This window comes from Hippocampus zosterae, chromosome 12, assembly GCF_025434085.1.
Source record: "Hippocampus zosterae strain Florida chromosome 12, ASM2543408v3, whole genome shotgun sequence".
NCBI lineage: Eukaryota > Metazoa > Chordata > Actinopteri > Syngnathiformes > Syngnathidae > Hippocampus > Hippocampus zosterae.
Window position 1 is genome coordinate 12324516 of NC_067462.1, and position 27910 is coordinate 12352425.

Here is a 27910-nt window from a genome sequence, read left to right on the forward strand (position 1 = left end):
TGAAGTTTAAATCAACTTTAATGCCATAAGTAGACAATGGAACCATTGGCTATTAAAGTAACCCCCTGCCCCCGCCTCCACCAAAAATTAACGTTTGTACTTCCAGTATACACAGCACAGGGCTCCTTTGGAACAAATTTAAAAAGAAAATAGGGGACAGTCTAAAATGCTTAAATGTAAAAATGCATCATGTCGAAAACAGTGATCAATCGTCACCCTAATTCATGCGCAGTTCTCTATTCATGCCTACTTCAACCTTTGAAAATATGAAAATGATTGCCTAAATATTTTGGATTTTATGGATGTTAAGCCTTTTCCCACTTGATAGGCACTCACAAAATAAACTTAAATGTTGCTTCATGAAGAAAACGCTTAACGCCCAGAAAATCTAAAATATCGATGCGATCGATCTAATTTTTGCAGAGTTTGATATGGGCATAAGTACAGATAAAATAATTTATTTTGGTGACGGTTGAACATATTTTTCTGACATTAAGCTACATGAGGTAAAGTTTAAAAAAAATCCCTACAATAATATCTTCTATACACTGCACTAGTCTAAAGAAGGTATTCTGATTAATATTGCATTTGTGGAATACGAATTGATCAGAAAAATCCACCTGTTTTTATCCATCTCAGGTGCCATTTTGCCTTTTACTGCCACTCGCCAAGGGCTGATGCTGCAGGCAAATCTTGTCCAAATCAGAAAACAGGTGAGCTGTGATGGTCATTATCTAAGCCCTTAGGCCAGGGGTGTCAAACTCATTTCACATTGTGGCCCACATACGGCCTCGGTAGATGTAAAGTGAGCCGGACCATTAAAATTTACCATATTCTGCTATGAATAACCAAAAAAAATAAATAAATTCCTTTGTTTTGGTCTAAAGAAGCACAAGAACATAAGGAAAATGTTTAAATTTAATAACCAGATCTTTTACAAAATATGTCATGAAGCTCCTTAGCATATAAACTCTAAATGTAATCCCTGCCTACACCTTACAAACTAAAGAATAAAGTATTTACATGTCCTTGATCGCGTCTGCTGTGTTGGGTCTTTCTCAGTGACAGACTGAGGCTGCTGTTGTCTTCTTCTCTGATCAAAACAATGTTGTCTTTTACTCTGATCAAAACAGTGTGTCCCCTTAGTGGATGCTTCATGAATTGCACCTTATTGAAAATATTCATTCTGTGTCTTTTGTGCATTTTGTCACTTTTAAATTATCCTGCGGGCCTGATCAAACCTCTTTGCGCGCCGCATGTTTGACACCCCTGCCTAAGGCTCTCTGATGTCATTTTTAGTCGATAGCAAGTAGAAGTTCAAAGGAAGATGGCCACCCCATGAGATGAATAAAAACGAGTATATTTTTTTAATGCTTAAATCATATTCCACAAACGCCATATAAATCAGAACACCATGCTTCGACTGGGGGGGGGGGGGGGGGCACAGAACATCAACAACAAAAATGTTCTGACTTCTACTTTAAGATTTTTACACTTGCATTAAGGTTTTTAGACTGTCCAAAAAGAAAAAAAGCAATCAGGAAGTCAAATACGGTAAGTACATTGGACATTTATCTACAAACACCAGAATTCAGAGGAACAGTCAGTCCACTTAGATGTGTACAGGATTTCTCTTTGAAACCAGTGATTTCAAGTCTGAATCTGTAGGGTTTCATTTTTCAACACTTTAATACACAGAATGTACACAGAAGGAGGAGGAACTCAAAAGACCAACTCCAAATGAGTTATTTTCATATGATACAAGTCCCTTCCTGCATTTGATCTTTTTACTGTATGCCTGATGGAGGGGGAAAAAAGACATGATATACAGACAAAACAAAATTGTACATGTGGCCTTCAACTGTCTTTTAACAGTCTAAGCACATGACACACTTCACGATAAGACAAGGTTTGATACAAAAAAAGTGTCAAGTCGATCTACTGTACAGCCTTGTGTGTGCGTGTATTTCCTTATTAAATGTCCATAGTGACACCCTCCTCGCCACCTTCATATTTTTTCGCCCACACATTTAAAGTTAATGATAGGAAGCCTGTTCTGAGAACGTGTCAAGCGTTGATAATTGTGTGTCACACTCACACTTCAATGCAGCACGATGCCTTCACGTTCATCCAGCAAACAGACTGCCTGTAGTGCACCGTAATGATGATGACGGTGAAGGATGAGCGCGCAACTACACATTTAGCAAGCAGGCATATGCTAATGATTAATGATTCCTCTGGACGCTTATTGTGAGTCGCGCTTAATATTAGCCTGAGACCATCAATAAACGCCTTGATAAGAGAGAAGGATAGCCCATTGGCTGTCAAGGGTGAGTCTATTATTCACAACTCTTTTGTGCTAAACAGCTGTCTCGAACTAATACGAATCTAAAATAATAAGACCTCGTGATAAATGTTACACGTTTCATTCCCGAAGTGTAGTTTGACAATGTTGGAAATGTGGCCCAACCCGCCTGTGGCCTCGCCTTTAACGTAACATCTGGACAACGTCCCAATTAGCTGCGCTTTACAAAGTGCCCTTCTCACGCAAATTCCTCTCAGTTACCCTATTGGAGTGGAGAATAGGAGAAGGCGAGGGGAAAACAGTTTTTAAAAAAATCAAAAGTACGAAAGGTTTTGTCTTTTTTCACAGAGACACTGAATGCGTGCAAACTAACGACCGTGAGAGCCAGACGCTCTTGCCAGTTGCTTTATAGCACTGCCGTCAGCGTCAGATGAAGTGAAGTGAAAACCAAGATGCATGAAAGCAGTCGAAATGGTATGCTATGTCAAATGTTAATGAATGTTCATACCGATACCCGTAAATGCGTTGAAAGAACAACTTTGGCAAATAAAACACATTGATTGCAATCTGGACAAAGACATTTAGTGATCGGCATCTCTGGTGAGTGGTTTAAACTTAAAATGTTTTTGACATGTTATCAAATATCGCTTCTGAACTGTTGCAGATGATTTAACTGGCAACAGATGTGTGCTAATATATTCTGTGTGGGGTTTTTTTTCTTTAATGATGCTTACTAAAAACGCATCGTGGTAGTGGCAGTAGTGCCCAGTGAAGGTATCAAATGCATGGCTCACCAATGGTTCAGCTCCACCCTAGACTACTGAATTGTACCCCAATAAAAGCTTGCTGTCAAATGTTACGGTATAAAAGCTGTCATTTTTACATACCACTCCTCCCCTCGAAAAAAAATAATAAATAAAATTGCTTTGAGACGAGGAAGGCAGCCAGTTCATGCTTTACCCTGCCTCTTACCCAAATTTAGCTGGGATAGGCGGTTCACCCGCAGCCGAGTGAGGAATCGAATACCAGAAATCTAAATTATTTGTTTTTATTCTGTATTCCTGTTTGTAACGATGATATCACTTTGTGAGTGATTTCTGTGAAAAATGCCATAAAAATGAAATGCTCTTAATGACTTATGATAAACACTGTATTCTACAGAAAATGGATGGATGGTGAAAATAGGGGCTTCAATTCACATGAGAGCATGTTGAGTTGTCTGAACAATTCATACGAGTTTTTGTAGTTGCACCTCTTTAGGAGTGTAGAGGAGGATGAAGAGCTCAGAGCAGGGGTGTCCAAACTATTGTCCGCCATCCAATTATCAATTAAAATAAAAATTTTTTTTAAATTGTAACATAGTAACAAGAAGCGTTCACCACTTACTAGCTAACAAGCTTCCATGGCTTCTCTCGGCTGGTGGCTACTCTTCTTCAGGAAGGAATTTTGCTTATAACACTATGCTAGTCTGTAAATTGTTGTAGATGAATTTTCAGGGTGGAAGCATAGCTAGCTATCTAACTGGATAGTGTTCGACTGTACTGAATAAAAAATAGTTAGGGACGTCTTTTCATCTATTAGCCTGCTTGCAGTGGAACTGTCTCCTTCCATGCAAGTTTTATTAAATTGTATCCCTCACCTCTCAACGGTCTTGTCATGGTCTCTTGTCTATTCAGGGTTCACATGTTTTCTGACGACACTAACTTGCAATTGATAACCACTGATGCGAACAACGGTATTCAAATTCTGATATAGTAGTCGTGGAGGGACTCTGCGCCATTTCTGTCCTACAAATCTTTGAATTTACAGGGTTTTCAACAGAAAGCTGAAGTGTAGAAGTTTTTAAAAAATAGGTATTTAATTGCCTGATAGATTGGTTTTAGCATGTTTGATAAATCAAAGTTGAAGATTTTCACAGGTGTGGCTACGCCCTTGCGTATTTGTGTGCGCGGCCCTCAGAGGAAAATGTTTGGACACCTCTGCCTTAGAGGCTGACAAAAGCATGATTTGAAGGTCAAACAAAAGATGCACACCCACACACATTCACCCATACACACACTATCCCGTGGAGGAATACGGCGTGTCACTGTGGTAGTTGTAGTCAGGGCAGACCTTCTGCACAAGTTTATAGTCTACGCTGTAGAAGGCGATATAGATGCATATGACCTTGAAGGGCTTGGAACAGAGCCAGGATACGTGACTCTGTGTCTGCTCCTGATAGCAAACCTTGGACGGGTCGAAGCTGCACAGAGCCGTTTTCTTGTTGCGGTCCGTCTTCTCATACTCAATGCGGCAGTTGAAGGACTTGGTGTCTTTGGTCTCCAACGTGGACTGCTGGGCTACCTCGAACTCCACCACCTTGGAGGGTGGCACCAGGCTCACCGACACATTGCCCAGGCCCGTGGAGTTGTGGCGGAAGTACACGCTGAAGGTGCCGTTGCCGTGGTCCACGATCTTGCCCGTGATCAGCAGGTTGAGCTTGACCGTTTTGATGTTGGAGTGGAAGTCACCCCACCCGAACATCTTTTTGAACTTGCCGGTCTTGACAATGGGCCTCCGTTTAGTTCTGGCTTGCGGATCCTGAACATCTGTCTGGTTAGATAACCAGTCCCAGAAGTCCTCCATGTTCTGGATGTAGGACATTTCCCTTATGTCGCTCTTGAACCCAGGGGAGGCCCTGGCGAACAAACGCAAGGGGTTGAGGATCCGAGGACTGGCGCCCATGGGATTCGAGAGTTTGTGTGTGCTGTCCCCCCACTCCATCAACTCCGTGGCTCCCCCGCGTACTTTGCTGCATGCGGCCTTTGGAGAAAACAAAACACACATAAGGGGCGCTAATGAACACTTATGCAAATGTCCATTCATTTGGTGTGAACCTAAACATTATCATAGAATGGCATATTGGTTATTTAAAACAACCAAAAATTGTTGGCTTTAGAATAGCCCAGTAGCTAACATATGCTAACATATTATGGAAAACAACATTGACATGTTAACGTTAGTATCGATAGTGGCGGTTTTAACAACACTTAATAACATGTATTATTTATCCTCATGAAAAGTGACTAATATTACAGTATCAGTGTACAGCGAGACAACTGACTTGTAGAAGTATATTCCTCATTTGTGTCTGAGCACCAACATTTTTCTGCCAGTCGTTAGAGCAACATTTATTTTGAATGTGTTCTGAAGATGCTTGAGGAAGCTATAGCTATGGCTCATATAATCATATCTTAATTTTTTTCAGTACAGTACTCACAACTAAGTGATACTGATTAACTAAGAAATGGCACCTATAGAACTGTTAAAAAACTACAACAACAAGGACAACAAATTCAACGCACTGAAAAGTGCTGATTTTGGTGGAATGAGGATTCCGCTCGACGCCAGCGAAAAGGCGCTAGTATACTGTTGTTTAAAAGCCGTATCGCACTGTAGGTTGAGATGTTGTAGTGTATATCATTACAGCTCTAATTATTTTCAGCACTCGGCCACCACAACTGTATCACAGCTGCTGTGATAAAGAGGACATTATCACTCCCTCTCGTATGATATTACTTTACTAAATGTATTGTAAGTATGTGTCAAGTAGCTAAGACAAGTAAAATCTTCAACATGCCACTCAGTCGGAAGCCAGAACTGAAATTCTCAGATGCTGCGCGCCCTGTGAACCTTGACATGTGACGTTGGCCAACAATAAAACAAGCCCTTCATCTAGTTAAGTACGTGCTAAGTGCTAATCCAGATGCAGCACTGAACTATGATCCTCCTTGTGCCTCAAAGCTGTTTAGCCTCAGGAGCGATTCCTGGTCCACTTCAGATAAAGCGTTAATAATTCACCGCAATAAGATTAGCTAGTTTTATTAGTAATTAGCGCCGGCTTTCCCCAGGCCCAGTTGCGGGGATCACTGCAAGAAGCAGATGTTGAAAGCATTGAGAGCAGCGGCTGTTTAAACTCTCACTGAGCTGCTGTGCGCTACTTCCAGAGTAATTACCATTTTGCTCTAAGCCTAAGTGAAGCACGTGTGTACTGAACTCTCAAACTAGGTCTGTCTGCTAGGAGTTGCATAAAAACCTTCCATTTCACATTATACAGTGCAGCATTTTAACTATACCTGATTGTTTGTCACTAAATGGGAAGTTAAGACATTACAAATATATCACTGATAAGATTTTTCAAGTACTTGGCTTGAGTATTTTTCCGACAACTTTTTTCCTTTTACGAAGTTATAAGTAATAGCTTTTTATTAACCCTTTCATTTTCATACACCAATAATGATAACATGATAAGCTGTCCATTGTAGTAACTCATAATGCGTGGTTACAACCATGAGCGAGTGAGCTCTAATTAGGTAACCAAATGCTCTCTTCCTCTCAGGTGAGTTTCGTATGAGGTTTATAATGCAAATGAAAGGAGAAGTTTAAGTATGATGAGCAATGAGGGAAATTGCAGTGGCAACACGGGGATGAGGAGAGGACATATCTACTTAAATGCGCCGAGACAGATGAAGCACGGAGAACCTGAAATCCTTCACTGATGTCTTAAGCTTCACGTTGCCGCTCTCTCACTGTCACTCTGCGACAACACACGCACTTGCGCGCACACATCTCTCTCATTTAGGCACAAGTGATGTCTTAGAAATTCAGCCATGAGAGAGAGGGGAGGAAAAAAAGAAGAAAAAAAATCACTTTTTTTTTTCAACAAAACAACGAAAATATGAGGCAAGGTCTTATGAAGGAGAATCTACAAAAAGCTTAATTAAGATTTCTTAATCTGTGCTACGGTGCTCGAGGCGTTTGAGGGCGACTTGAAATGAGACATTATAATGGTAATAAGTGCAGCCTCATGGAATTTGAGAACAGTAGAACTCATTTGAACAGCACAAGGCAAAGACGAGTGGTAAATATTGCCAATGTCTGCGACACACGCTCAAGCCTGACGACGCCTGGCACACTCATTTACTATAATCATGCATAATTAACACTCCTGAGTTAACTCCGAAGTGACGAACAAATAATTACACATCATACATCAACAATGCGATTGGGTGTCACCATAGAAAAGTGCAGCTGTGTTTATGAAGTTACACAAGAAGGCAGGAATTGTGCTATAATTAATACACGGCCAGCATCCTATACGTATAATTGCCTTATAATGTATATCTGCATCGCAAGTCAAGTACAACTTTATTGTCAAATCATCTTAGTTAGTGTGTAATCCTCTGCCTGCCTTTTGAGATTATGGCAAAATAGGGAGCATTTTTTTGTTGTACCACTTTGTATATACAGTAGTATGTTTTATTTGCATTGTATACAAAATGATGGGGCGGCCCGGTAGTCCAGTGGTTAGCACGTGGGCTTCACAGTGCAGAGGTACCGGGTTCGATTCCAGCTCCGACCTCCCTGTGTGGAGTTTGCATGTTCTCCCCGGGCCTGCGTGGGTTTTCTCCGGGTGCTCCGGTTTCCTCCCACATTCCAAAAATATGCATGGCAGGCTGATTGAACACTCTAAATTGTCCCTAGGTGTGAGTGTGAGTGCGAATGGTTGTTCGTCTCTGTGTGCCCTGCGATTGGCTGGCAACTGATTCAGGGTGTCCCCCGCCTACTGCCCGGAGACAGCTGGGATAGGCTCCAGCACCCCCCCGCGACCCTAGTGAGGATCAAGCGGTTAGGAAGATGAATGAATGAATGAATACAAAATGATCGGGGACCTGATCATTTTGTATACATTTGTAATGTAATGTAATGTAATGTTACTAAATGTAAACATCTATTAATATTATATATCATCTTAAAATTATCTCATGGCTTATACATGCACAGGAAAGCGTAGCTTATACATCACTCTCGTTAAGCATCCGATTTGTGAAAATGTGTTTTAACAGTGGATGCACAGAGATGCATTCGGGGTTGGTGCCAATGAAAGAAACGCACACTGAGCCTATTCGGGTGAGAATTATGTAGCACAAAAAAAGGGCACTGCAACATGAAAAATCCAGAGTTTGGATAGTTAAATATTATTCTCAGAAACTCCCCACATGATTCTTGCATTGCACCACTGAATAAAAACCCTGAAAGAACCGTCATGCAAAAATGTTATTCCCAGTGTGACTACTTTGTTTTTAGGTCAACAATTCGATTGGACTTTTTTGGAAGCTAAATCTTTTTCTTTTTCACATTCTATGAGAGATAGATGATTGAAAGATAAACAGCATTAACAAACTGGGTAACCAGCCTTGACATTCATTCACTGTCACAGTTGCACTTGAGAGATGATATGTTGATATGCATCTCTCCAAACAGTCCTAACAGACGACGTTTCCACATACAAATGCCAATCATGCACACACGGTGGCATTACACAACAGAAAAACCATATCTTAAAGCAGTCACCTGCCGCTCTGTGCGGCCGCACATACTGCACATGCCAGAAAATGACAACTGATCACAGATGTAATTGGCAAGACATTATTCGGTACGTGTGCTTTTGCTGTGAGGGTGATTTTAAGAAGACAGACTGCATGAACGTGTAGTTAGTTGCTAAAATCGACATGATTAACATGTTAATGCCTATTTCATCAAATCAGGTACGACATGTCAAAAGATTTTGTTGAAACTTGAATTCTGACCCGCGCCCTGCCGAATACGGAGGCTGGATCAGCCTCGACATTAATCTGCAATGAGCGCAACCGACTGGCTCTGCTTGTCCCGTGGGTAGGCGTATCTTTTAAGGCCTGACATAAAGGTAATTGCTACAGTGACCACAACTAGCCTCTAGAAGGTTATTAAGAAGCCAGTGACATCTGGATCTTCTGAAAAGATGCCGCTGAAATGCTTTTGAGGTGAGTAGCTGATGGCATGTTGCTCAGCGGTGATGGGCTGTGTGCCGCGGGCGAGGCTTCGGCCGCGTTGCGATGCCGATGGCGGAATCGCTTTCAAGTTAGCCCTGATTGACAAGGAAGGCTGCCACTCGTGATCTGAAAGAAGCTTTTCTCTTTTTTTTCAAGGGCAGTGTTAGGAGCTTGCAACTTCTTTATTTGCAAACCTGCCAAAACAATCCATTGTTGCTTTGTTTTTAGTTATCCGAATGCACATCGAGGGAAGATTGGTTTCAGGCGTTTGTGAAGATAAACAAAATGGGCAATTAACCTGCTCATCAGCGCAAAAAGTGTATTTCCAATCATGCACACGCTTTTTTTTTCTTCCCATAGATTTATCTGGGCAAACTGACCTGACTTTGGTGGTGGAATTCACTTCTCTGATAATTTTCTGCCTGAAGTTCCATTAGTGTGATGATATTCTACATACCAAAAACCACAACTTTTAAATTTGCGCTTGCCATAGCAAGATTGGGATGGACCATGACATACTCCATTTTTTTACAGCCAACATGACTAAGCCTTTGACAACAAAACCATCGCGAGGCCGGAATCCCCATTGCCGCATCCTTCCCAAGCCCTCTTCCTTCTCATTTTCAGGGGCAGATCATCTGTAATAATTCACGTCCAGAGCCAGTTTAAGGAGAGAAGTCCGAAGAGGTGCATAGGCAGCCCGCGCCAACATGCTGCTGAAGAAGAATAGATTGCTACTCTGATCACTGGAACGGCCTCACGCACCAAAGCAATCACTTTTAATCTGTTGCGTTCTGGACGATGCATTGCAGGGGCTTTGGTGCTGTGCTGGGTCACTTAAGATCACCCGCACCGGAGGGGCCATGCTCATCACACAATACCGCCATTAGGTGTGTGTGTGTGTGTGTGTGTGTGTGTGTGTGTGTATGTGTGTGTGTGTATATATTCAGGACATCTGTCTTTTTTCTGTCCGTTTAATACATTCCCTCCTGACATTCTGACTTTTTGTGGAAACGATAAAAAAAAATTATGACACTCGGTCAAAGGTTAGGATGCACAAAAATAACGTGCCTTTCAGATGTTTTTTTTTTCTTTCCATTTTTTGCAAAAACATGTTAAGTGGGAATAGAGCCAACACAAACGCAGTAAACGCACACCAACACCAGCAGCAACATCCTCTCAAAAGTCAGCGTTATAGTCATTCTCGGCACACAGCCTGTGAACGGGCCATGCGTCTGGCCATTGTGTCAGGTTTTGATGATCTCGGGTAACCTTGTGTAAGACGCTTCATCAACACTCTTCATTAAGCTAACTGGATCTGGATCACGGTCTAACTAAGGGTGTGGTAAAACACATAAGGGTTATTAAAATGTTGTGATTGGGGGTTTGCTGACATCAAATTGTATTTATTTTAATCTTTCATTGTCATTATCTTTTTCTGTCTTATTCAAGGCAGCTCGACTGAATGAGAGGGGCGGCACCCAAACACACTAACAATCAGCTGCCACTGTGTCCATTGTGGATCGTGTTCCTGCTCCATTCACTCACATGGAATCACGAGAAATAGAAGCCCCACCCCTAAAAAGGATTTTAATTGCATATAGATGCCGCAACATGGTGTCAATTTAGCAAATGAATCTCATCCCCTGCAATCAAAAAAATTATTTGGCACCGGGGCTTTGGCCGGAACAAAAAAAAGTGAATAGGTGAGTTTTCAGCTGATCCGTTGCCCCCCAAAATCTGCAAATCGGTACATTAGTGAATTGTGAATCCTGACTATAAGGGGTTTGGGGGGTACTGTTTACAGATATAGTATTGACCCCCAACTTAATAAAAAGTTCCATTTTAAATAACAAAAGACAGTCATAAGGTGACAGTGTTTACGGCAAAGCATGACAGCAGTGCGTCCACCATATTTGTGAAGTGAATTGAATCGAGAACCATCAGTGTTATTTGGGTCGGTAGACCGATGCAAATGTTTCTGGGAAATAGTGGAGAGAAAACAAAACATAGTGCTTAATTACCCATAACATATCAGGAGTAGAAGTTTGTTTATGCACATTAACAAGCTCAATTGACTCTCTATTAAAATATACTGCTGCATCTGGAGGGGCAATGCAAAGTCATGGCCATTAAATCAATGAATGGCCTCAGAACCTTTGTGTGTTTGTAGCTGACCCAATCGGTGACTATTAACATTCAGTACAGGAGAAGGCAAAGGAGAAAAAGAGTGGTGAATCAGTTCAAAGAGAAGTGATGTTAATGTTTTTGGTCACATCATCCCAGAATGTGATTAAAAAAAAAAAAAAAACATCACAGTGCCAGCAAACATAAAGAGCAACTGGGGATCATATTAAGTTTGGGGTGAGGTTGATCAGGTGGTGGAGAGGTCACCATTGAATGAATGATTGTTTTGAAAGGCGCTTATAAATATAAATGTATTATTATTATTATTTGATAATTTGCAAATATTTTTATTGTGTATGTTTATTTTCTGATCAGTAAATCATCACAGGTTTTAAAGCAAACATGGTGAAGTGGCATTTAGCTGTTATGCTGCACGCAAGTGGAATAAATTGGCAACATAATTGAAGTTAGCTCCAAATCTGAATTTTTTAAAATGCAGGTGAAAACAATGCTTCCCCCGTACCGCGCAGACCTTTGATTAGAATATTTTCGGCATTTAAAATCAATTTCACTTAACATAACTTTTACTGTGGCAGAACATTCTTACTTTGCCTTTAAATGCGTTTAAATATTTTTTAACGTGTTGTCAATGCACAATCTTAATAATTGAGTTGCCTTGTGTGTGAAATTTGCTTTTTAAAACCAACTTCCTTGCCTTTTCTAAATGTGAAGAGAAAGCAATACACAACAAAATCACAATGGCTATTTTTTTGGGCAGATTCATGAGGCAGGTGCTGAAGTCCGCATGAACAAATGCTGTTGATTTTTCAACACTGAGAGCCATCCCTCAAATGAAATAAAACGATGGGTGCGGCAGACGTCCGAGCTCACTTTTTCAAAAACACTTATTATAAAACACTGGATGGCTGTTCATTATTTCACCAAGCCGCTTGCATGGTACAATTTGCATGAATAATGGCATGAACCTCTGCTTTCGCCAGCATGGAGTCTGGCTTTTTTGCCACCACAACTTCTATCTTTCTTCTCTCCCCTGCTAGGATCGGGGAGCATTTTTAAATGAGAAAAAATGAGACAGCACCAACCAATTGAGTCAATTACATACCAGGAAACCTACAGCACTCACTCTCAGACTGATATGTTTTTTTTTCTTATTCGAGCAAGCACCAAACAGTACAGAGAGGAGCAATTTGGATTTCAGAGTAATCTTTTTGCTAAACATCACCCAGGTTGACGGCACATCACGCAAGACCTGAAATACTGTTGACATCAGTTAACAACATGTGACATAACTCATTAAGGTTGTTGTTTTTTTTTTGGTCGCTTCTACAGTTCAGTTATCGCAGTAGATGAATTATTTTGAGTTCTATGGTATGAATTTTTTTTATGGTTAATCCACCCATCCATTATCCGATAAAATAAATTTAAAAAAATGTAATGCCACAGATCAATAGAACTGCTTCAGTTACTTTCAAATGCTGGAAAACCCTATCAAAAAGGGGGGAAAAATCTTTATAATGTTAGTCCTGAAGCCTTAACTTAGGCAAAGAGCACAGACAAAGGGAGACAGGCACCATCTATCCATTTTCTGCACTGCTCGACAAGTTCACATTGAGACGAAGCTGAAGTCTATCCTCGCTGACTTTGGTTGAAAGGCAGACTACACCCCGCCCGTAAATCACTGGGTGAATGTGAATGGGGGCACAGAGAGGAAAGTGAGGCCACATCAGCAACACGTGAGCCAATACGTGGCCCGTGAGTTTATTCGTTCAAATCAATTCTGCAACTCACTCACTACTTGCTAAGAAAAAGTTAGCGCAACCATTATCTGCTGGACCCAATTGGGGTACTGCCCCCTTCGTCTCGAAAACTTAATGCCTGCTGGACATGACAATGACTACATTGTTGGCTTTTTTGGGGGGGTGTACTGGTATCGCATCTATTGTCTTGACAAATGAGAAAAGGAGAAATCAGACATGGAAATTTGAAATGCTATCTACAGCAGGGGTCACCAACTTAGTGGCCGCGGGGACCTGGTACTCGGCCAATTAATGATAAGAAAGAAAGAAAGAAAGAAAGAAAGAAAGAAAGAAAGAAAGAAAGAAAGAAAGAAAGAAAGAAAGAAAGAAAGAAAGGAAGGAAAAAAAAAGAAAACTGAATGAATAAAGCAACTTCTTTTTGTTCTCCCTTAATGCGTCCAGCAATAATGCTATGTAACGCAGGCAGAGGATCTGACTGATTAACATTACTGTGTCCCTTAGTTTTTGATCAACTTCACAATAAAGAGGAAAAACAACCAATTTTTGGTCATGTGTTAATTATGTCCAAAATAAATAAAAATAATCTTCCAATTTATTTTAAAAGAGCTAATGTTGGCATATTAAATAGGCCAGGCCCCAATAATAGCATCATTAAAGGTAATCTGAACAAAATATGGGACATGCACGTTTGAATGTTTTGATATTTTGAAGCAGACAGATGCCTAAAATATGTTGCTTTTATTTCTTTAATTTTTAGCCAGAGCGGTGAAATAGTGGTCAGCATACCCGCCTGATCGTACGGTATGGGGTCATCATCTGGAGTTCGCCCTCCCTGTAGTGAGTTTGCCTGTTCTTAATTTGTTTGTGTGGATTTTCTCCAGGTACGCTGGTTTCCTCACATATTCTAAAAACGTGCATAACAGTCTCGTTCTTTAGGTGTGAACAAGAGTGTTTTTTTATTATTATTATTTTTTAATAAGTACTTTGTGCTTGGTTGGCAACCAGTTTAGTGTGTACCCCACCTTTTTACCCCAAATCGTTCCAGTGCTAAGCGGAGTTTTTGCACATATTTTGAAAGACGACGGCAGCGAATGGAGATTCTTATGATCAACATGCCGCTATAAAACATTTTTCATTGGTTGTTTGACTAATCACTTTTGTTAGGACGTGATGTTAAAATGTCAAAAATCATCATAAAGTGGAGATCAGTGATTTTCATGACACAGTTATAATTATGACCCATTTTTAGTGCTGAATCAACTTTAAAAGCAACAGTAAACGGAGGTGCTATTTTATTTGTAGAAATGATGAAAAAAACTGTGATTAACTTTCTTTTAACATTGGTCTGGCTGCTAAAATGTTTAAATGACAGTTAAACCGTTGCTCAGACACTTTGGTAGTTTTTTTCCCCCTCCCTCCTCATGTTCTTCATTTCTTTGTCGACTTTTTCTTTCTCATTCTCGAGATTGTCTGTGCTTTGTTTTCAAAAGCAAGGTTATGCACCGCATGTTCTTTTCACAATCATTCCATTGAAACTGCCCTCACGTTGCACAGTCTGTTCATCTTCGAGTGTGTTTAAAAAATGTTTTAAAACGTTTACGGAAGTAGGCATGACAAACCCTTAAAGTCATTTCATGTGTAGCTGAATAAGCGTGACTTGCAGTCATACTGACTGACTTTGATCTCGTCATACAATTATCAGTCGGGTGGGGGGCCGAAAAAAACTGTGATGAAAGATTTATTCTTGTGAAAGCTCGCTTGCTTCAATTTCAATTATTACCTATGGGGAAAAACTGTTAAGAAATCCGAACAGAACCTTTGCAATGTCACAGAAAGAATCACCATGCAGGTTGCACAGATTTAGGAAGTCGACTTAGGCTGGTTACATAACAAATGCTCTTTTTTTTTTTTTGCGTGAAACAACACATGTACCTTAAAAATAACTACATGCGTATTTCTAAGTGAAGTCATAATCAACCCTTTCATGAATAGCGGTTACTAGAGTGGACAGCTTATCATGTGATCAGGTTGCAGAGTGCATGAAAGGGTTAATCAATAAGACATAATGGTGTTTTGTTATCGTCCCCAAGAATGAGGCAGTCACCCATTATGGAATTCAGGCAAATGTTCGGGCACCGTGGCTTACACAGCATGCCATAAAATTGGGGTTGGGGGAATCGAAAAACCTTCAATATAATAATGTGTACATTAAAAAAAAGGTGGTATCTCGTACCTCTTAAAACGGAAACGTTAACATCGATTAAAATGTAAAGCAACCGCCAATTAATGAGTATTAGCTGCGATAGATCATTTGTAGAGATTAAAGCAACTCAGCAGGTCTCGACATTGACTTAAGCTTCACTTTAAATTATTCATTATCTGGCTGGCGAACATTTTTCAATCAAAGCACTATACAGGTCTATTTTATGAGCATAGCAAAGAACATAGTAGGGTTTTCATTTTTATATTTTAAATCACAATTTTATTATATTTATATATATATATGTCTGGCATAGTCTACCGAAACATCTGTGCGGAGTATGGACTGGAAACCCCAAGGTCAAAATGGGAAACACCTCCGAAGGTGGTGGAGAATGACCGAGCGAAGATCCTGTGGGATTTCCAGATCCAGACTGACAAGATGGTAATGGCGAACCAACCAGATATCGTGATCATAGTTAAAGGGCAGAGGAAAGCCGTTGTAGTGGATGTCGCGGTCCCAAGTGATGGAAACATCAGAAAGAAAGAACACGGTAAACTCGAGAAATACCAAGGGCTCAGAGAGGAGCTGGAGAGAGCCTGGACGGTAAAGGTGACAGTCGTGCCTGTGGTGGTCGAAGCACTCGGGGCAGTGACCCCCAAACTAGATGAGTGGTTGCAACAGATCCCGGGAACAACATCGGACATCTCAGTCCAGAAATGTGCAGTGCTGGGAACAGCAAGGATACTGCGCAGAACCCTCAAGCTTCCTGGCCTCTGGTAGAGGACCCGAGCTGAATGAGGGACGGACACCACCCGAGGTGTGTGTATATGTGTGTGTATATGTGTGTGTGTGTATATATATATATATATATTTTTTGTAATCGGGGTACCTATTACCTTGCAGTTTAAAGACAACTGTGAATATAATGCAACTCAATTTCAGTTGTCAACATAAATCACATCACCTATCGGGACATGTTATCAAATCGTGATTCGGCGTAGGAAATAATACTGCATCGGCTGTTTAGAAAGTGTTCACGGCACTGTTAGCCAGAAGCCTTCGGGTAAGGCGGATACTGGTGTTATCTCAACACCTGCCACGTGTGACAGCAGCCGAGCCACAAACACTTGACGTTCTCGACAGGCGTTACCTTTCAACGCATCATCACTTTCATTTTAATCCCCTTACACGGTCAAAGCGCCAAGTCCTGCGCAAGCTCCTGACACCTGCAGCACATCTCACACCGTCTAATAGCGAGGATTCAAGGAGGTAATACCAACCTGAAACATATTACCGTCATCTGGACCACTTTGAAAACACATTTGACTTTGCACATCATCAGAGATCATCTTGTAGAAATACTTCACGAATACTGAAGACGTTTTATTCTAAAATGAAGCCAGTGATTCCTTTGCAGCTTGAATCAGTAACTCTTTTTTTTTTGGTTGGTGTTGCTTGTTTTAAATGTGTTCACTTCAGTTTGGTGTCTCATTCTCTCTAACTCTTTGCCAAACTGGATGTGGCTGTTATATTGCAAATACTTTCAGGGCAGATTCACCCACAGGGGCAGTAAGTGAAATTTGACGGCGCAATTGTTTCTGTCGTGATACAGATTGCGCCGCAGTTGATTTCGCGGAGGCCGTTGGCTTTTGAAGAAGAAACACGAGCAAGTAAGAACGCGGCTTCCTTTCTCCTCGCGGTGGCTCTGAAGACAAGCACATCACAAGCCATAAACACAGACGGAGGAGAGCCGACGGCTCTTGACGAGGCCTGCGAATGACAGGCTGCAAGAAAGACAGGCTGCAAGAAAGAAAGGCCTCAAAGGCGAGGGAAAAGCTAAAGAGAGAATAATTTAGAAAGGAGATTTATTGTACTTATTGTAAGGCTGTCACACCTGTCTTTTACGGAAAAGTTCCGCAGCTTTAATTAAAGAAGTCGATCATTTTTCAACACTTTGACATGTAGTGGGAAGGCCTGCTTTAGTCGAGTGTTAATTAGAACATTTGGATGTCAGCCTGTGGTGTCTTCTAGGCAAAAACGGAAGTGTTAAAAACCCATTTGTCTTGCTCAATTGGCATTTTGGTGAAAGAAAATTATGCGGGTTTGTTGTTTGAAATCCAAACAATTAGCGGAAACTTCTGTTGGCCGATTTTGATAATGTCGTGTGGGGAAAAGCTGCTCTCTGATTTTTATGAAGTAATGACATTTTTCCAGATTCAATATCTTTTTAGTGAACTCGCCTCATCATTGGAACCCAATTGTTTTGTTGAACAATTAATGGCGCATGTCGTACATACTGTGTACAGTGGATGACAGGATAGCATATTGAGCCAAGAGCCATAATTAACATTAGAAAAATCTAAACAAAATTGTCACAAAAAGTATCAACACTGAAATGATGATGTTGCTGTCTCAATTTACCCACAAAAATGACACAGGGGAGAGCGACAGGGCTGGAATACGAATAATGAAAAATCTGCAAATAATTGGCATCTACTATAATTACAGTGGGATTTTTTTTCTTTTTAAAATCTATTTCGAAAATGAGTGGACAAACCCCCAAATGTATGGAATCGGTGTAGATATACCGTATTAGCCCGAATATAAGACGGCCCTGATTATAAGACGACCCCCTCTTTTTCAAGATTCAAGTTTGAAAAAAGACTTTTTGAACACCAAATACATCTTTATAAAGAAAATAAGTATAGTACATCTTAAACAAATGATTATAACAATATATTTGAGAGAAAAAAACATCTAGAAGTTTACACCATAACTTCTCCTCAGCTGTCGGTTAACCTGGCCGATCTTCGACCCACTTTTCTCCAAATTGTCGCTACGTTTCTCCATTTTCTGTTGTCTCCTCTATTATTTTCTTCTATTTTCTTTCTTACCACTATTTTTTTATTTTTCTTCTTCGTGCTACCGCTATTTTTATTCTTTGTGACGGGGTTCGCTTTGGCCTGGGGAGTCAAGTTCAGCATTCGCTTCAATTATATCTGGCGCCATCTAGTGTCGTGGATGGGTAAAATGTCAAGAACCCGAATATAAGACGACCCCCACTTTTTCAGTCTTATTTCAATGCAAAAACAGTGTCTTATATTCGGGCCAAAACGGTATATAGTTACCCCTTTTGATTTCCTACACCATCAAAATTGAAATACTTAGTTAGAGATAGATAGATAGATAGATAGATAGATAGATAGATAGATAGATAGATAGATAGATAGATAGATAGATAGATAGATAGATAGATAGATAGATAGATAGATAGATAGATAGATAGATAGATAGATAGATAGATAGATAGATAGATAGATAGATAGATAGATAGATAGATAGATAGATAGATAGATAGATAGATAGATAGATAGATAGATAGATAGATAGATAGATAGATAGATAGATAGATAGATAGATAGACAGACAGACAGACAGACAGACAGACAGACAGACACACACACACACATACGGGGCGCTTGTGTTTTTTGCACCTGTAATGGGCAGCATTTTTCACAACCCCGTTTTGTTCAGTGGCTATGTCGGCGCTATTGGACAGTCGGCGTTGGTGCGGCTGAATAGATGGCTGCTAAAGTTGAGGTTGAGGAGAGAGGAGCCTTGGCGCAGAGCGCCGATGCGTATTTGAAACCGTGAGTCGCCGCTTGGAATTGAAATGGATTTCCATGGGACAGGAGAAGTGAACCAATCTCTTTTTTCATCAATGGATGCTACAGCTTCTTGTTGACTTTGAAACTTGCTTGTAGCTCACGTATGCACATTTTGAGCATGACGTCTCTGATCCACTGGTTAAAGGAAACTTTGATTCTCTCCTCTTTCATCTCAAACTGCTTCAAACAACAAAGCGTGTGATGGAAAAGTGGCTAGAACTGCATGACTGTCCGTGTATTATGTTATGTGTTGTGTTTATTATTTTACTTTATGTTAACTGTTTTGTTAAGCGCTTTGTTACAGCTGCCGCTGTTGTGAAAGTGCTATATAAATCAGCATGTATTGTAGTGAATTGTATTGTCTTTGAAAAAAAAATCCACAAAAAGGTGAATTTGCAATTGGCTGTATTCTGGTGGTAGGTGGATACAAAGGTGAATTGTACCTTCTGCCATGGAAAAGAAACATTTAATTGTCGCTGCCATAGAGAGATGAACTAAGATAGATTGGTAATGAATGGATAATAATTTTTGGACAAGTGAAATTGGATAATTTATCACAGCACCCCCTGATGATCTCGAGGGACAATTGTGGATGGAAATCTGAGTTGAGGCATTTCTATATGAAATGAATCAGGGTTGAAAATATAATTTCCTTAATTGCATCAAAAACATTTAGCGTAGCATGTTGTCTTTGTGGAAGGTCCAATGTCATGGCATTGGAAATAGTCCAGTTTGAGCATAATGTGGTGCTCTAACTTTTTGTACTTCTTCCTATTAGGACGGTTGTATTGAGAACATGATGCTTCAGTGTAGAGCTACCACACAACTCTGTGCATTTTTTTAAGTCGCGCCACCGTGAAATGCATTTAGTCGCTAGAATCCCTGCGACGATGTGCATCAGAGGGCACCGTAATGGTCCTGACCCTGCCTAGTAGTAATGGCAAGTAGTAATGGCAACGCTGTAAGATAGCTGAAGCTGGGATTTGAACGTGCTGTAGGCTGCCATAAAAATTCATAGCTGTGGACCAAGATCAGGAAACTCAACATCATATTAAACATAATGGATCCTGCAGCAGAGCAGAGAGTGTGAAGTACTCCGAAAGAAGGGCTCAGAGCATCACTTCGCCTTCTCAAGTTCACATCACCAAGACCAATCATGCCGCTCCTAATTATTTGACTCAAGTCTTTAATCGTCCATCCCACCGCCCCCGTGAACGTGTCAGTGCAAAGGGCAACCGTGTCACATCTATCAATCCCCTTTCAACTTCCTTCTCTTCATTTTAAGACCTTTATCATGAATTGATCGCCGCTCCACGCAATTACGCCTGATGATTGGAAAATAAATAGGTAGCGGGGCTCAAAACATGCAGTCGATACAAGCCGGGGCGGCTTTGAGGGTTTCAAGCTGCCGAGATGACAACCTTTGCTGGGGATGTGGGAGACAACAGTCAGGCTGCGGGGCTGTAAATGCCACAGACAATATTGTTTAGGAGGGATTATGCAGTCAAGCCCTGTGGCCAAAAGCTTGTGACCCCAATATGAGCAAAGATTGGCATCGGTGCCGCGCAAAGTTCCCAAATGATTCCTGGAAGGCGCCCGCATGCATGCACGCAAGCAAGGCCCTTTAATGCCACAAATCCATGCTTAATCACATCCACAGAGATTCCAATGGCCTGCTTGCCTTTTCCATCTCATATTCTGCTCCCTCTCTACGCGATTGCTGTGCTCAGCTTTCAAAAACGCAAAACTCGAGTTCCGCTTCATTTTTTTTTTTCCTCTGCCGCTTTCTTACAAACCAAATCCTGAGAGAGGTTGATGTGAAGACCCGGCAGAGCAGGGATGTGAAGGATATAAACACATTTCTTATTGTCCATCGGGATGGGAAGGGGTTGGCGGTGGGGTGGGGGCGGACGCCGGGGTAGGGCGGTGCGGTTTGTAAAAGAGACGAGGACCTTATCACAGCCTGGCAGCTCTGTAATTCGGCGCCATGATAAAATGGCGGCACGGAAAACCTTACAAGGCTGGCACAATCCAAAGACGGATTAGGTTTTTCTGACATAAGCTTCCTGAAAAACTAATCAATCAGCCCATGCGGTGTTATCACAAGCGTGAGATTAAAGAGCCGCTCCTAATACCCCGCACTGTACATTTTTATTACAGTTCTTAGTGTTAGCTGCTTTTAACTACACAATATATAAATAATATTATAAAAGCTAATTGAGCACGGGGATGGGGAAAGAGGTTATAGCGTCCTTAGAGAGGGACTTTGTGGAGCATTTATGTTTTGTTATGAAGAATGGGATCAAGCTGTTGTCCTTGCAGAGGGCGTTTTGACTTTGAACGGAGGGCTCATTGTCTCACTCCAAACTCCGCTTTACAACGATCAGGACGCCAAAAAAAAATAATAATTTAAAAAACGGACTGGAACAAAACTGCATCAGAGACTTTTTGGGGAGCGAAATAAACAACGGTGTAAAATTGGAGCCCGCTCCCGTGAGAAAGAACATGTAAGCCGTGAAATCAGCACACATCAAAGTTGGTGATGAACTCCAAGCGTGTCGCCGCAGAGACTCTTGCGAGTAAACAGCTCAGCTTTGTCTCCTGAATGTGTCACACGTCTGCGGAGACGGAACACGGATTTTCTTGGCCACGAAAAGTGATGCGTTGTTGTGACATGATATTACTAAAGAGCCGTAAGACGCAAAGGCCTAATGGAGTTCACCAATGTCAGCCTGGAGCAGCACTAAAGACGCCACGCCCTCTTGCCCGCATGCACTCGGTGCAGTAAAGGCGGGGCAGTCGGCGGCAAGACGGATGAGAGTCCGGCTTTCGTAGTATGTTGTATGTACATTGTTCTGCTGTCATTGCGCAGGGGGATAACTGCAGCAGATGTCACGGGGAAGAACGGATTTTTCCCCAGGATGGCGCTGACTCTCTTATTTGTCCCCGGGGGTTAAGCACAGATGTCGCGACCGGGGTTACCTTTTGACACGTTGACTAAGATTGTGAGTGTTTCAGTAAGGGAGGATGAGATCGAAAGTCTCTGTGTGTCACGGTGTACCATGGGGGTGGGATACACAAGCAACGCTGACATTTACAGACCTGAGTGCCACGCCCAAACGCATCCTTGCAGTGTCCTTTGATTATGAACTTCAGATTGGTGCATTTTCTTCGCGCTATTAAGTGGGAATTTCCTGAGAGGTTGAGGGGTGTATGATAAGGGCCAACGTGTCTGTCCCAGGCCAGACTGTATCCACTGAGGCATGTGAAGAGAGCCACTCCAGGGAAGCAGTCTGTCTCTTTCTCTTGAGGCAAGGCTTTTCAGAGACATACCGGCGGCTGATAACTACAACATGGTTGCGGCCAACATCTGCACACTAAAGGCAACGTTTCAAGAAGCCCTTGCCGAACACCCATTTGAGGAACTTCTTCAAACATGTGGCATTTTCTGTCCAGATGTGATCGCATCAACAGGCCCCGCAGACCAACACAATCCCGATAAAGCCTATAGGTACCTACATCAGCGGTTTCCAGGAGAAATATGAGATAAAAGACCTTTGTAAAATTTGGATATTTTCTGGGAGAGCTTATTAGTATTCCTGCAATCAAAAAAGGCGAGCTTTAGAAAATAAATCTCTAGTAAATGTGATTTGTTCACAGGACCTAATGGTGGTAACAGATAATCACAAGAGAGTTTAGGGTTTTTTTCCCCCTTTTGGGAAGAAGTAACAATTTGAGCTCGATTGCTTTTGTATTTGCACCTTTTATAGTCTGTGGTTTCTGAAGTCATAATTTTCAGGATGTTCATGACAGTCGTTGACGGCGATGCCAAGAATCAAAATACTCCAGTGACTACCAGATGCAAAAGGTAAAAACAACAATATATGATCAGACACTAAACACTACATTATAAACATTTTAAGGATTCATGCATATTCTTTGAAAATGTGAAAATATAGCATATGTACAGTATTTTGTTGAAAACTGATAATGCGTCACACTTACGAAAAAAATGTCTACATCTTCAAATTATGGTTTTGAATATGACATATGACAAACGTAAACACATCTGAAACAATGTGTATTCTAAAACTACTCTAAATATGCTTACAATTGAAATTTAAGAAATAACCCTTTTAGAGTTGTATTTAGATAAGTTAAATTATAACTAAATGACTGTTAAAATGCTTCTCATCATAGCCAACACATTTACCTCATCCTAAGTGAAGAGTTAAATGGGTGATACTGCAGATATGACGTAAATTGATGACAACAGAAAATATGCAAAAGTGATGCCTCGAAGGATAAAGTGCCAGATAAAACTTAAAAGCAGTGATTTGAGTCTCACCTGGTGGAGCAGAAGAGAAACGAGAAATATCTGCAGGGCTCCCATATTTGGTGACTTTTTTGGGCGGCGAGGATGTGTTTATTTAAGAAGAGCAATGTTTAAATCCTCTTGAAGATGTGAAGATTTGGGCCAGACGGGCATATATCGCTCAAACATCTCTGTGGTCAACTGGAGGAGGGGAAAAAAGTACACGTCTACCATTTAAAATGACAAAGCGAGCATTGAGATGAATATTAAAAAGTTAGACGTACCTTTTTGAATGTGATGGCTCACTTAAATTGGCAAAATTGTATCTCGCGTCACCTGCTTCAATCCACTTTGGTCAAAGTGTCCAAAATCCTGGCTTCTCTACAAACAAGAGCTACATTGCCCGGATCATTCAATTAGCACAATTCTCCAAACTCTACAACAAACCAACACCGAGTGGAAACGTTCCTTCCCCGCTAGTTAATCCCTACAAATGCTTGAATACAAGGCGGTTGTCAAATGAAGTATCCCACAGTGCGCGCGCCGTGCGCTCTCTCAACTAAACACGATCCACCGCGCGTCTCTTCACTCCACTCGCACGCAGGCACGCACGCGCTGCATCCACAGTATACGACACTCACACGCTTGGCACTCCTGCGACCACCTTTTTGTTAAGAGGGGGAACACGTCGCCTGAGATTTAACCCTATTGGGGGTTACACTCACAACCTACTCCTGTCTCGTCTTCATGTGTCCTTCATGAATAAGACAATGCATATCCCATAATGTTTCGTCTTGATTTGATGGCAGTATGTCAAACTGCTGCTTTCAGGCAACACTAATTAAATAAACACTTGGGTGTTATAAATGATTCAAAGGCACTCGAGTCTCGAGTTCTCATTGAGTGTCAACTGCCTTGCTCAAGAAGTGTGACTTGGCCACCTGACAAGAGTTGAGGGGGGGGGGGCAGCCAAAGGACTCTGACGCCACCATGTGGTCACTTGTAAATATTAAGGAATGCGGTACGGTATCACAGTTACCGGGAGTACAAATACATAGAGGTGGGCGTTCAGCTAAGACTGATCGAAGGTCCGTCAGTCCGTCACTGATAGGTGCTTGTTTTGCTGACGACTGAAGAATGCTGGGGAAAACAAAACAAATGACGGACTAAGCACTGATAGAAGTGGGTTTTCGTCTCAGTGTAATTGTTACGAACCAGGTCAAATCCCGACGGACCTCGGAATCCGTTTCTGACAGATGTCCTTTGTGCAGGTGATTGACAGAAACACACCCACCTGTCTTGTATGTTGGGAGGAGGGAAGGGGGGTGGGGTTCTTCGAGAGGACTGCAATGACAATATATGCGTGAGAATGAGTGCTCCCGTTTTCAAGACAAACTCTGCAGGGTCTGTGATGGCCGACTGATTGGTTAAGGAGGCCAAACCAGATGACGTCATTTCACTTTGCTATGACAACACACACAAAAAAAAGTTGTTTGAGGCTAATATTTTATGAGGGTGTATTTATTTAGATATGAACATTTATGGTTGTGGTTTTCTGTTAATTCTTGGTAAAATTATGACGTGTGTTTGATCGCGAGGCTGGATTGAAGTGGAATTGCTTACATTGACTATACATGGAAATATATATACATGGACTTTTTACAACTATTAAAAGCATTTGTCCCACCATTTTTTAAAAGTAGATTTACAAAATGTCAATTTACAAAATGTTCTATGCACCCCCAGTAGTATAAACATGGTATTCTGGTTTATATATTTGTGGAAAATAAATGTAGCTGAAAAATCCACCCGTTTTACCCAACAAAAGGGGCAGCCATTTTGCCTTGTACTGCCACTTGAGAGAGTCCGAATGGCTTGCTTGTGCACACATTTTCTGTATATTCATTCATCTTCCGTACCGCTTGATCCTCACTAGGGTCGCGGGGGGTGCTGGAGCCCATCCCAGCCGTCTCCGGGCAGTAGGCGGGGAACACCCTGAATCGGTTGCCAGCCAATCGCAGGGCACACATAGACGAACAACCATCCACGCTCACACTCACACCTAGGGACAATTTGGAGTGTTCAATCAGCCTGCCATGCATATTTTTGGAATGTGGGAGGAAACCGGAGCACCCGGAGAAAACCCACGCAGGCCCGGGGAGAACATGCAAACTCCACACAGGGAGGCCGGAGCTGGAATCGAACCCGGTACCTCTGCACTGTGAAGCCGACGTGCTAACCACTTTACTACCGGGCCGCCCAGCATTTTCTGTATAGATAGATTAAAAAAAAAAAATTATATATATATATATATATATATATATATATTTAGCTGGTTGTTTATTTTAAACAAAATCCCTTTCAGGTTTCATTTGTGTCACGTGGCTATATTTCCACAAAATCAAACAAAATAGATAACAGATTGTGTTCAGTTTCTATTATTCGTAAAAGATAGATTTAGCTTTGAAAATAAACAGAGATATTATTCATATACAGTATTTTATGAAGTATGTTACATTACAGATTTATTACAACACTTTATTTCACAAAAGACAAAACGAGAGACATTGTAATATTATCTATGCTCCCCATTTGGTGAGCCAGGTGATAACATGTGAGTTCACCTCCTCTAATACAGACTCCTCTGACCTTCCCACCACTTTCAGGCCATGACTTCCTCCACTCAGCCAGAAAACATCCACTTGAGCGCTCATCTTCTTTAATGTTCCCTCAAAAAGGACCTTGACAAAGAAAAAAAAAGAGAAGCAAAATCGTTATTATGATAAATGTCGACGATGCACCAAAAAGACAAATTTAGTCTCGGCACCCTATCACACATGTTGTCCTCTGTGCCTGAAACAAAGAGGACAGCCATGTTTTCAGGTAGCCTCCGGAGATCTTCACTGCGCTGTTGATGGGCATGAGTCTGTCCTGGGGGGTGTAGCGGAAAGGACAAACAGACGACACCCTGCACGGCACCTTCCGATTCATCACTTAGTTGCTTCGCCAAGGCGGCGGCAGCACGGCAACCCATTGACCTGCCTGGAGACAAACATTTTTCCTTAGGCATATGTGGCACATGGATTTATGGCATTAAACCTCCATTCACTTACACTATATTGCTGCTTACCTCCAAAGAACATGTTCTTTACGGTCCAGTTCGGCAATGATTTCAAGTAGCGCTGGTTGAAAAACAAATACAGTAGGACATTATAAATCTATCCATACCTTGTGATTTCTGAGCTAAAATACATGAACATACCCACACCGCACGATAAGCCTTCACTCTATACACCAAGTTGAGACCTTTGCATGTGAATCGGAGACACAGGAAGCCCTTTGAGGCCAAAGAGTGTGCCAGAGAAACAAGATGACTAAAGTTCATGTCTCCACCAGCTCCATGGGTCAGTATGACAGCTGTTTTAACTTTGTGCTCTGAGGACGTAGGAAAACACAATGTAGCCTCCAAACATTTGGCCCCAAATAGTACCTGCACATGTTCCTGAAAAACGCAAATGATTGATCAGACAACAGTAGAACAGCAAGTATACAAAGCAGTGGAAAAATAACAATAATTACGATTATTTTAGTTGTGTTGAGTGCTTGTTTAATGTGCATGACGGGCTAACAGTGCCTGACAAATCATCACCAAACTTTCATGGATTGGATTGGAATAGTAAATTCGGAGGCCAAGTGCTATAATTTACAAACAAAATGAAGCACCGAAGCTATTAGTACAAACGGTTTCTTGTTATTAATTATTCCATACAGATCTTCAATGTTGAATTTTGGTGGCACACACAATTTTTCACTTACCGTACATAAAAACAATGTTTTGCTTTCTCTTTTCTTTTGTTTGCTTTAATCGTTGATATTAAAATTTATTGTTAGCATTTCCTATTATTCAATAAGATATCTTTTCTCATGCATCATGCAGGTTTGTATTTTTAGGCCTATATAGTTCTTGCAATGGGTCTGCAGCGTTTCAAAAAACACAGCTGCTTAAAAATTAATCACTACTGGAAAAAAAACACAGCCAGAATATACTGTGGTAACAAAACATGCTACGGTTTAGCTTCTACTACAGTTTTAAAATTTGATCTGATGCACAGTTGGACCATGCTCCCTCGCATAGGTCAGCAGTCACTACATACTAAAGGAACGAAAGTAGCAGAAGGTCCTTCATCCTTGCCGTTGGGGGTTTCACATTTAAAAAAAATAGTTAAGCTAGACAAACTCGGAGAGTACCTCCAATACAGTATATAAGTCTTAAATTTGAGGGAGGTAGTGTGTCTGTCGCTCCTTTATTAGGATCGTAGTTTCTTGAGTCAGTTCGGTAAACATGACGTTGGCTGGCAGACTCTATTTATTTTGTTTTTACCTCGCAAAACGTATCCATCAACGGCAGGCAAATTCACCAACAACTTCTGGTTTTCAATGCGGAAGTGCGTTCTCCAAAATATCCAGCAGAGGGCGACATCTGCATTTGCCAAAAGTGAGCGAGCGGGTAAAGTCAATGAATAAGAACACCGTTGATATGCTCATTTGTTTCATGTGCAGGGTCCACAATGGTCACCAACAACAAAAACGAGAGCTATCCAATGGCAGCACAGTGGTTTACACATCAGTGGCACAGTTTCACTGTAAGTAAGAGTGAAACAAC

The 27910-nt window shown here is 41.3% G+C and overlaps 2 protein-coding genes across 6 annotated transcripts; both read right to left on the minus strand.

Moving 5' to 3' along the window:
* On the minus strand, positions 1-23680 carry LOC127611561 (neurexophilin-2-like). Its single transcript, XM_052082206.1, has 3 exons — positions 23532-23680; positions 23281-23448; positions 1-5107 (listed from the first exon to the last, which is right to left on the minus strand). Exons 2-3 carry the CDS (start codon positions 23323-23325, stop codon positions 4364-4366), a joined length of 789 nt encoding a protein of 262 aa, XP_051938166.1. The 5' UTR covers positions 23326-23448; positions 23532-23680; the 3' UTR covers positions 1-4363.
* Positions 23532-27744, minus strand: tex30 (testis expressed 30). Of its 5 annotated transcripts, XM_052082124.1 has the most exons (8): positions 27629-27744; positions 26510-26749; positions 26378-26429; positions 26075-26289; positions 25872-25988; positions 24463-24711; positions 24287-24387; positions 23532-23641 (listed from the first exon to the last, which is right to left on the minus strand). In XM_052082124.1, the coding sequence occupies exons 1-7, from the start codon at positions 27644-27646 to the stop codon at positions 24349-24351; spliced, it is 930 nt and encodes a 309-aa protein (XP_051938084.1). In that variant the 5' UTR covers positions 27647-27744; the 3' UTR covers positions 23532-23641; positions 24287-24348. The 5 variants fall into 5 exon arrangements, with proteins under 5 accessions (XP_051938084.1, XP_051938083.1, XP_051938085.1 ...); XM_052082123.1 differs by having other exon boundaries at positions 24287-24711; XM_052082125.1 differs by lacking the exon at positions 27629-27744 and adding an exon at positions 27064-27622 and having other exon boundaries at positions 24287-24711.
* Positions 27745-27910: the final 166 nt, after the last annotated feature.